The sequence below is a fragment of the Falco cherrug genome (assembly GCF_023634085.1).
Source record: "Falco cherrug isolate bFalChe1 chromosome W unlocalized genomic scaffold, bFalChe1.pri SUPER_W_unloc_1, whole genome shotgun sequence".
NCBI lineage: Eukaryota > Metazoa > Chordata > Aves > Falconiformes > Falconidae > Falco > Falco cherrug.
In genome coordinates this window covers 7,091,084-7,100,018 of record NW_026599288.1, presented here as the reverse complement: position 1 = coordinate 7,100,018, position 8,935 = coordinate 7,091,084, and the positions used below count along the sequence as shown (strand labels likewise).

At 53.2% G+C, this 8,935-nt stretch overlaps 1 protein-coding gene across 3 annotated transcripts; it reads right to left on the bottom strand.

The window, feature by feature from the left end:
* Positions 1 to 242: 242 nt before the first annotated feature.
* EMC4 (ER membrane protein complex subunit 4) lies at positions 243 to 4,444 on the bottom strand. Of its 3 annotated transcripts, none has more exons than XR_008730442.1 (6): positions 4,250 to 4,444; positions 4,049 to 4,148; positions 3,757 to 3,910; positions 2,968 to 3,128; positions 2,674 to 2,841; positions 243 to 425 (listed from the first exon to the last, which is right to left on the bottom strand). XR_008730442.1 is itself a non-coding variant. In XM_055700300.1 (6 exons), the coding sequence occupies exons 1-5, from the start codon at positions 4,321 to 4,323 to the stop codon at positions 2,806 to 2,808; spliced, it is 525 nt and encodes a 174-aa protein (XP_055556275.1). In that variant the 5' UTR covers positions 4,324 to 4,444; the 3' UTR covers positions 243 to 425; positions 2,774 to 2,805. The 3 variants fall into 3 exon arrangements, 2 of the variants coding, with proteins under 2 accessions (XP_055556275.1, XP_055556274.1); XM_055700300.1 differs by having other exon boundaries at positions 2,774 to 2,841; XM_055700299.1 differs by having other exon boundaries at positions 243 to 2,841.
* Positions 4,445 to 8,935: the final 4,491 nt, after the last annotated feature.

Here is an 8,935-nt window from a genome sequence, read left to right as displayed (position 1 = left end):
GAAGCAGCAGACCCCTCAGCTGGTACTTCACCTATAGAGACTAAAGAGTTTGGGGTCCGATGGTTTGTCATTTCACGTGTGTAACAGTCTTAGCAGCCTAACCTTAATATATCCATACCCAACATATTTGTCTGTTGTCATATAACCACGGGCGGCAGCCAAGCCCCACACAGCTACCTGCCCTACTGCCCCCCCAGGAGCTGTTTGGAGAGAATAAAAGGGTAAAAGTAGGAAACTTGGGCTCCGATAAGGACATTTTAATAGTTAAAAGCAAAAGCTGCCCGCAAGCAAAACGTAAGGAAGTCCTTCCCATCGGCAGGCAGGTGTTCAGCCGTCTCCAGGAAAGCAGGGCTCCATCTCACCTGACTCTTGACTTGGAAGGACAAACGCCATAGCTCCAAATGTCCCCTCTTCCTCTTTCTTCCCTGCAGATTTTATTGCCAAGCACATACTGTACAACGTGCGGGAGGGAGGCTCTGCCCTATCGCAAGCTCCCCCGTGCAGGGGTTGGGGGGGAGCCTGTGAGTGCCACTGGGGGGGTCTGGTGTGCTCTGGCAGGGCACTGGGGTGTACTGGGAATCACTGGGAGGGCAGCGTGCTATATTGGGATGGGGCTCTGGGCCACGCTGGGAATCACTGTGGTGCCCTGGATCATACTGGGACTGCTGGGAAGGGCACTTAGCTATACCGGGAGACGTGGGATGACACTTGCAGGCTCTGGCTGTTTCAGATGTCGGTATCGTATTTTCATCTTCGCATCTTTAACCAGGACTGGCACTGGAGGAAGTCGAACTTGGCAAAGCTCACCACGCTTTCGCCATCTGTACCCCGTGTAGTTATGGTAACCCAGCTGCGCACTTTCGTGTAGGACCACCCGGCGAGCCGAGTGCTCTTCTAGCTGTCTGGGCTGTACTGGGAGTCAGTAGGAGACTTTGGGCTCTATGGGGAAGGTGCTGGGCCACACGGCATGGAGCTGGACCATACTGGGACTCACTGGGAAGCAGTGGTCCATTCTGGGAGGCATGGATCTAGGGCTCTGGGCTATGCTGGGGGGCATGAGGAGGCTCTGGGCCATACTGGGAGAGTCTTGGGCCATACTGGAAGGTGCTGGGAGGCATGGGGGCATACTGGGGAGGAGGGTTCTGGGGCTGTGGGCTGCGCTGGGAGGCAGGGGGAGCTCTGGGCCATACTGGGAGATGGGGGGGAATGTTGGGGGGGGACACAAGTGGGCACTGGTGCATACCAATGCTTACTGGTGGACACTGGGGAGGTGGAATGTGTGCCACATATGCACATGTGACAGAGTGACTGAATGAGTGAGTGGGATTGGCTGGTGCTGCTGGTGGCCAGAATAAAAGAAATGGCAGGAACGGGAAAAAAAGGGGGGAATGGGGGATAAAGCAGGGCAAAAAGCAGGGAGAAAGTAAGGGAAGAAAAAAAAAAAGAGATAAAAGGGGGAGATAGGGGAGAATACGGAGACAAACGGGAATAAGGGAGTAACTGGGAAAACGACAGGATGGAGGAAGAAACTGGGGCAAGATGGGGAAACTGGGGAAAAATGACAGAAAATGGAAGACATGGGTAAATGGGAAAAAGGGGGGGAGGAGCCGAGTGAAAATGGGGGGAATGGGGAAAGAAATGGGGCAAAAATGAGTGAAAATGGGGAAAAATGTGGGGAAAAAAACAAGAGAAAAGGGAAACACAGTGAAACACTGGTGCACAAATGGGCAAACAGTAGGGAGAAAACCAGGGCAAAACCAAAGGAAATGGGGGAAAACAGGGTAAAATGGGGCAGAAACAGGAATACCCCAGGGGAAAACAGGAACATAGAAAACCGAGAGAAATTGTGGGAAAACAGGAAAAATGTGGGGAAATGGCTTGGGAATGGGGGGAAAGGAAGGAAATGGTGGCAAAGGAGTAAACCCAGGAAAAAACCAGAAGAAACTTGGAGAAAGTGAGGGAAATAATGGAAAACAGAGAAGAAATGGAGAAACAGGGAAAACAGGGGAAACGGGAGGGACAAACCCGGGCACAAACAAGGCAGAACAGGTCAAAACCGGGGGAAAAAAAAAAGGCAAACCCAAGGCAACAAGGGGCAAAACCAGCCAGTTATGGGGGTTGGGGCAAGAACTGGGAGAATAGGCCAAAACAGGGCAAGCAAATGCGATCAAATGCCAGTCTGGGTCGTAACTCTTCAAGTAGGATCCCAGTATGGCCCCAACACTACCAGTGTGGACGCAGCGCTCCCAGTATGACGGCAATGTGAGCTACACTTAAACTGAGATCCTAGTATGGACTCAGTATTCCCAGTACAGTACCAGCCTGGGCTGCACCTCTCCAAGGATGATCCCAGTATGGGCCCCAATCCCAGCGTTGCCAGTATGCAACCTAAGGCCCAGTATGCACTCAGTATGGGCCCTGAGGCTCCAAGTGCAGCTCCAGTGCATTCCCAGTGTGATCCCCAAGGTTCCCCCAGTGCTCCCAGTAAGGGCCCTAAGGCTCCCAGTATGGGCCCCAAGGCTCTGACTGCTGCTCCAGTGCACTCCCAGTACAGGCCCCAAGGCTCTCAGGGCACTCTCAGTACAGGCTTCAACACTCCTGCAGTGCACTCCCAGTGTCCCCAGCATGGGCCCTGGCACTACCAGTACAGGCCCCAGCGCTCTCAGCACATACCACCAATAAACGGTTTTCGCTTCAACCCATCCTGGTGCCTCCTAAGGCTGAACCTCCAAACCCTCTGAATTTTTCCCCAGAGTAACTTCACCAGCCTTGCCTCTGCCTTTACTGGTGGACAGGCGAGTTGGGTCACAGGATCAGGCCCCCCCCAGTGAACTCCATCCGCTGCCAAGGTAAGAGAGAGAGAGAGAGAGAGAAGGGGGGTGAGCGGGGGGACCCTGCCGGCCAGGCCAGCGGGAACCCTGGCGTGCAGGGCAGCGGGGGTGGGGGGACCCTGGCATCTGGACGCACCTGTGGTGGGGCGACGAAGGCCAACCAGTCGGAAGGGCGGGTGGGCAGCAGCCCCATGGCCTGGCACTTGTAGAGGGCCAGGGCCAGCCCCAGCCCGTTGCCCACCAGGAACACCAGCCCCTGGAGGGCCCGCCGGCTTGAGCTTTCCAGGGCCTTCAGTGCTGCAGGGGGAACAGGGTGGGACACTGGGACTGGGGGACCCCGTCACTGTCACCCACGTGTGGCACTGCAGGGGACCAGGGTAATGATGAGTGGGGAGCAGCCGGGGAGCATCATGGGGGAAGCGGTGGGGGAGGCGCAGGGTGGATGGCATGGCGATGGCTGTCGAGGAACGCATGGCAGTGACAACGTAGGGATGACTGTCACATGGGTGACTGTTAGGGGGTGTGGGGCAGGGTCTGACATACAAGTTGACTGCAACAGGGTCAACTGGGGGCGGGGGGGATGCATGGGGGTGAGTGATGTGGGGGTGACTGTTAGCGAACACGGGGGAACAACTGACACGTGGGCAACCGTTCAGGGACACGAGGGGGTGACTGTCACAGGTACAACTGTTGAGGGACACGTGGGGGCAACTGACATAGGGGCAACTGTTGGAGGGGAACGTATGTGGTGGGGTCTGTTGCAGGGACCACTGCTGGGAGATATGTGGGGATGAATGTTGCCAGAAGAGGTACGGGCCAGGGAACCACCACAAGTATTTGGGGGAACCGTCACATGGCAGAGGACGACCACGGGGGATCACCCAGGGAGCTGTCACCCGGGGCTGTAGCGTGGGGTTGTACTCACTGGCAGAGAGGGACATGAGGGCCTGCAGCGGCCGCCAGCCCATCATGCACACCATCATTGCAGGGAAGATGGAGATGGTGTTGCCGGCCATGTACATGATGAACAAGTTCATGGGGATCTGCTTCAGCGGCGCCAGTGCCACGTCCCAGCAACGCTGCAGGAAAGAGGCCAACGAGGCGTCCGCCATGTGGGGATACCTCGTACCCAGCCATGGGGGACGGGGACGATCCCCTCCACGGGGGAACCCGGCGTAGGGGACGTCCCTCTCCCTCCCGGGTCCCCCCCCGCCCACCTTCTCCATGAGGATTTTGTCGCTCTCGTGGACGCCGCCCTCCCCCAGCTGCCGCTCGGCGAACCCCAGCGGCCCGCGGCCCTCGGCGGCTCCGCGGGGCCTGGGGGTGGGATAGAGGAGGGCAGGTGAGGCCAAGGAGCTCCCTGGACCCCCCACATCCGCCCCCCAAACCCCCCCTCCCCCCACACCCCGGGGCCTCACCGCCCCCCCGGCGCCGCCGCCAGCTCCAGCGACCACTTGAACCGCCGGCCCCGAACCGCCGCCGCCGCCGCCATCCTGCGAGCGCCCGAACAGGAAGCGGAGTCACGGGGCGTGTCCCGGCAAACAACCCCGGGCGCCTGGGGCCTACGCGGCGCCTTCGCTACGCCCTACCCCATAGCAGCCCCACAGGAACCCCGCAGACACCGACACCCCCCCCCCCCCCCAGCCCTACAGCAGCCCCGCGTCCTTCCTTATAGCAGCGCCACAGGCCACCCGCGCCCTGCAGCTCCCTCCCGGTCCGTTCCTGCCTGGAACTAAAGGTTCCGGCCGCGGGTTCCGGCCGGGGCCGGTGGCGGGGACGCTCTGGCCGCGCCCCCCCAGCCCCCGGTCGCTCCATCTTTCACCCCCGGCCCGCCTTGTTGCAGCCCGTGCCGCGTCCTTACGCTGGTTTGTACTTTTTTTTTTTTTTTTTTTCTTCTCTTTTTAAAGTTCTTGCGGCTGGCCTCTTTATTATTTATTTACTTTTAAAGTACTTATTTATTTAGTTCTTTCTTGAGAAGGATTTTGCTTTTCGTATTTTATTTCTTGGCTCTGTGGTTTTTTATTTCTTTGGGTTGGTTTTTCCTTTCTTTTTTTTTTTTTTGTTGGTTTTATTTTTTAACTTCTTCCAGGACTGCTTTTGATTTCCTGGGGCAGACTTTTTTCCTTTTTATTTTTGGGGTTTTTTTAGGGTTTTTTTAGGGTTTTTTTTGGTTTTGGGGGGGGTGGGTTTGTGGGTGGGTTTTTTTGTTTTTTGATTTTTTTGTGTTTTTTTGTGGTTTCTTTTTGTTTGTTTGTTTGGTTTTTTTTTTTTAATTTATTTCTTGGAGAGGGGTTGATGGAGGCACTCAACTCCTGAACCAGACTGGCAGTAGTTTGGTAAAGGCTCCAAAGGAAGCAAAGGCCTGCACCGTAGATGGGTGAAGAACTCCTGGAGACCCCACAGAGGAGCGGTGTGACCCAGTGAGCATCCAGGCGTGTGAGCTTGGAAACACCAGCCTGTGCTTTTAAGACATTAAAAATTAAGTGCAATTAAGACATGAATAGCAGGTGGCGTTTCCAAGACTCGTTTCTCAAGGAACAAAAGCCAGTTGTCGCTACAAGGAGTCTCATGCATGCCTTTGCCATCACGGGTAATTTGACTGTGAGCCAAGCACTTTATTCCGTATTTGACAGCCCAAAGCGAGCTGACCTTGAACCCTGCCAGCTCTCTGTGGCAGCAGTGATCTCCCCTGGGGATGGGACACATCTCTGGGGTTGTCGGGGCAAAGGTGCCTTTCGCCAACGGCAGATCCTTGTTAAGTGACCAATACCGCGCATAACTTTGTTTTACAGTAACTGAGTTGTGACCTGTTAACTTTGATTTTTGTCTTGGTAACCTGGGCTCTGCCTTGGTAGTTTAGAATCTTTTTTCAAATTACTGTGCAGTACAGCAATAGAGCTAACCTTGCTATTGAACTTTTAAGTCACAGTTTTACAGCCTTATATTTCAATAAAACTGCTTTTGCTAATACGTTTGCTGGTGGTTCTCTAAGCAATCTAAATCGCCCATTCACAACGGGGAGGGGGTAATTTTTGTTCTTTTTTTTTCTTTTTTCCTTCTTTTTTTTTTCCCTTCCCCCTTATTTTCTTGTGGGTTATTTAATTTTTTTTTGATTTCTTGGGTTAATTTGATCTCTTGGGGTTGGTTTTCTCTCTTTTTTCCTTGTAGTTTTTTTTTCTTGTTATTTTTTCTTTTTTTAGCATATATTTTAGTTCTTGAGCTATTTTGATTTTTTTTTTTAACTTGGGTTGTTTTTTTTGACTTCTAGTGTTATTTCTTGGGTGGGTTGATTTCTAGATTTGTTTTACTTTTTTTCTCCTTGGCTTTTTATTTCTTAGGGCAGTATTTTGATGTCTTGCTACCCTTCTTTTTTTCAACTTGGGGTGGTTTTTTTTTTCTCCCTGTTCCAGCCCTCCTCACTGTACCCTTCTTCCTCTCTGGCTCCTTAGTCCTTCCTCACCCTGTATACCCTCCCCTTCCCCCACCCCTCTGTCCCTCTCCCCTTCCTATCTTTCCCTCCTCCTGCTCCTTTGCCTCTCCCTTTTCCTTCTCTCCTCCTGCCTCCCCATCTCCCTGTCCTGCCCCTGGGTCTTCTTAATTTCTCTCTCCCTTTATCCCATCGCTTTCCCCATCCCTTTCCTCCTCCCTGCTCCTTTTTACCCCTCTCGCCATCCGCCTCTCCCCTTTCATTCCCCCCTGTCCTTTCTCCCTCTCTTCTCCTTCTCTGCCCCTGTCCTGCCCCACAGCTCTGCTGCGTTCTTCTCCTTGTCCCTGCTTCTGCCCCCCTCTCTGTTTGTCTCCCGACTCCGGTCTGTCCCTCTCCCCCTTTCTCAGTCCCCCTGTGCCCTTTTGCCCCTCTCTTTCCACTCTGTCCTGCTTCATCTCCCACCCAACTCCAGAAGTTGCCACGGGGACTTGTGGAGAAGTCCCCACCGGAGCAGCTACACCCTGAAGATCTGCTGGCCTGCAGCTGCCCCCAGAGAAGAAGCCAGGGGATTGCTGTGACAGTAAACCCTGTGGCCTGGTGCCAAGGGATGCTGTATGGACATCTCGTTGGAGGTGCTTGTGTGGTAGGAAGTGGCGCAGCTGGAGCCACCTAAATTGGTGGAGGAGGAGTGACCCCACCTGAGCTCCTCTCCGAGGCCCTGCGCTGCCTCTCCTGTCCTGGAGCCCGAGTCATGGACTACATGACTACAGCAAATGTCCAAAAAAAAAAAAAAAATGGACAATTTATTGATGTTTTATTATGGAGACTGAGGGACTCATACCTGCACAGCTATCATAGGATGGGAAGGAGCAGTCCTGGTTTTGGCTGTGCTGGAGTTGGGTTGGTTGTCACAGTAGCCCTGTGCAGTGTGTGATTGGTGGCTGCAGCAGATCTTTGTCACTCTTCTCTACATTTCTGCCTTCCTGCCTGCCTGTCCCTGCCTCTGTCTCCCTCTTGTGCCTGTTCAGTTCCCCAGAATAACTTTTTCCTCTTCTACCAACGCTGCCCTGTACCCTGTGGCCTTCTGAATTTTTTTCTACGTCTCTCTGTATCCAGCTCCTGCTCCCTGTTTTTTAATTCTGGGCTGTCTTTCTTTTACCCCTGTGGTGGGCTGACCTTGGCTGGATGCCAGGTGCTCACCAAGCTGCTCTATCCCCTCCTCAGCAGGACATGGGGGGAGAAAATAAGATGAAAAAAACCTCGTGGGTCAAGATAAAGGCAGTCTAATAAAGCAATAGCAAAGGTTGCATGCAGAAGCAAAGGAAAACAAAAGACATTATTTGCTACTCCCCATCAGCTGGTGATGTCTGGCCACTTCCCAGGAAGCAGGGCCGCAGGACCTGTAGCGGTTGCTCCAGAAGACAAATGTCATAAATTATTCTTCCTCCTCCTTTCTCTTAGCTTTTATTGCTGAGCAGACATCATATGGTATGGAATATCCCTTCAGTCAGCTTGGGTCAGCCGTCCTGGCTGCGTCCCCTCCCAAATTCTTGCTCACCCCCAGCCTGCTGGTGAGGGGGGATGTTGGAGAGATGGCCTTGATGCTGTGCTAGCGCTGCTCAGCAGTGACTGAACACCAACACCTTTCTAGCTGAAGCACAGCAATGTGAGGACTGCTGTGGGCAGAATTAACTCGGGCTCAGCCAGACCCAGTACAGTCTCCACCACTTTCCGTATCACTTGCATCACGCTCAGGTCCCACATAATTTAATACATACATACACATATGTATCTATCTGTCTTTCCTAACTACTCCATTGTATTTAATTCTCATGACTGAAATCCCTTCTTACCAACACTTACAACTTTAATGACATACTTAAAGCGTCTTTATACCCAACATATAGATTTGTACATTCTCACTAACTGCTACTCCCCGTCCTTTGCTCGGGCCCCATCTGTCAAGATGGGTGCTCAGGACAGAAGTGGTATGTTCAGTTGTGGGACACCAACATCAGCTTGGTTTGGGTCATCGTTGCACTTGTCAGGTTCCTGGTGAAACTCACTCTTCATCAGTTCAGGTCATTCCAACTACATTCCTTCCTACAACATACAACTCACGTCACAGATGATTTTTCCCCTAGGGTTAAATCTCTTTGAGGCACACACCAGGTCTCCCCGTCCTTCCCAATAACCACTTAAGTACGCACAGGTCCTTGTGTGAAGACACTCTCATGAACGGGTTGGCTTTTTCCCCTGGGAGGAGCAACCCACAGCACCTTGCCCAGCCACTTTCCTGTGTGTGGTGTGGGGACCTTATCTCCTCCCACAGCACCAGAGGGGGTTTGCTCCTACAGGATCAGGATGGTTAGCAGATCCTCTAGTGTTAACCAGCCAAGTGGCTTCCGCTAGCTTTGTATCCCAGCGCTTCCATGCACCACTGCCCAACGCACTCAGTGGAGGTTTTAACAGGCCGTTATCTCTCTCGGTCTTTCCAAAGGCTCGTGGCTGATAGGGGATGTGATACACCTACTCAGTGCCACGTTTCTTCGCCCGGGACTTTACGAGGTTATTTCGGAGGTAAGTCCCGTCGTCTGATTCAATTCTTTCTGGGGGTACCACATCCACAAAATCTGCCTTTAAAGGCCCAAGATGGTGCTTCAGGCAGTTGCATGGT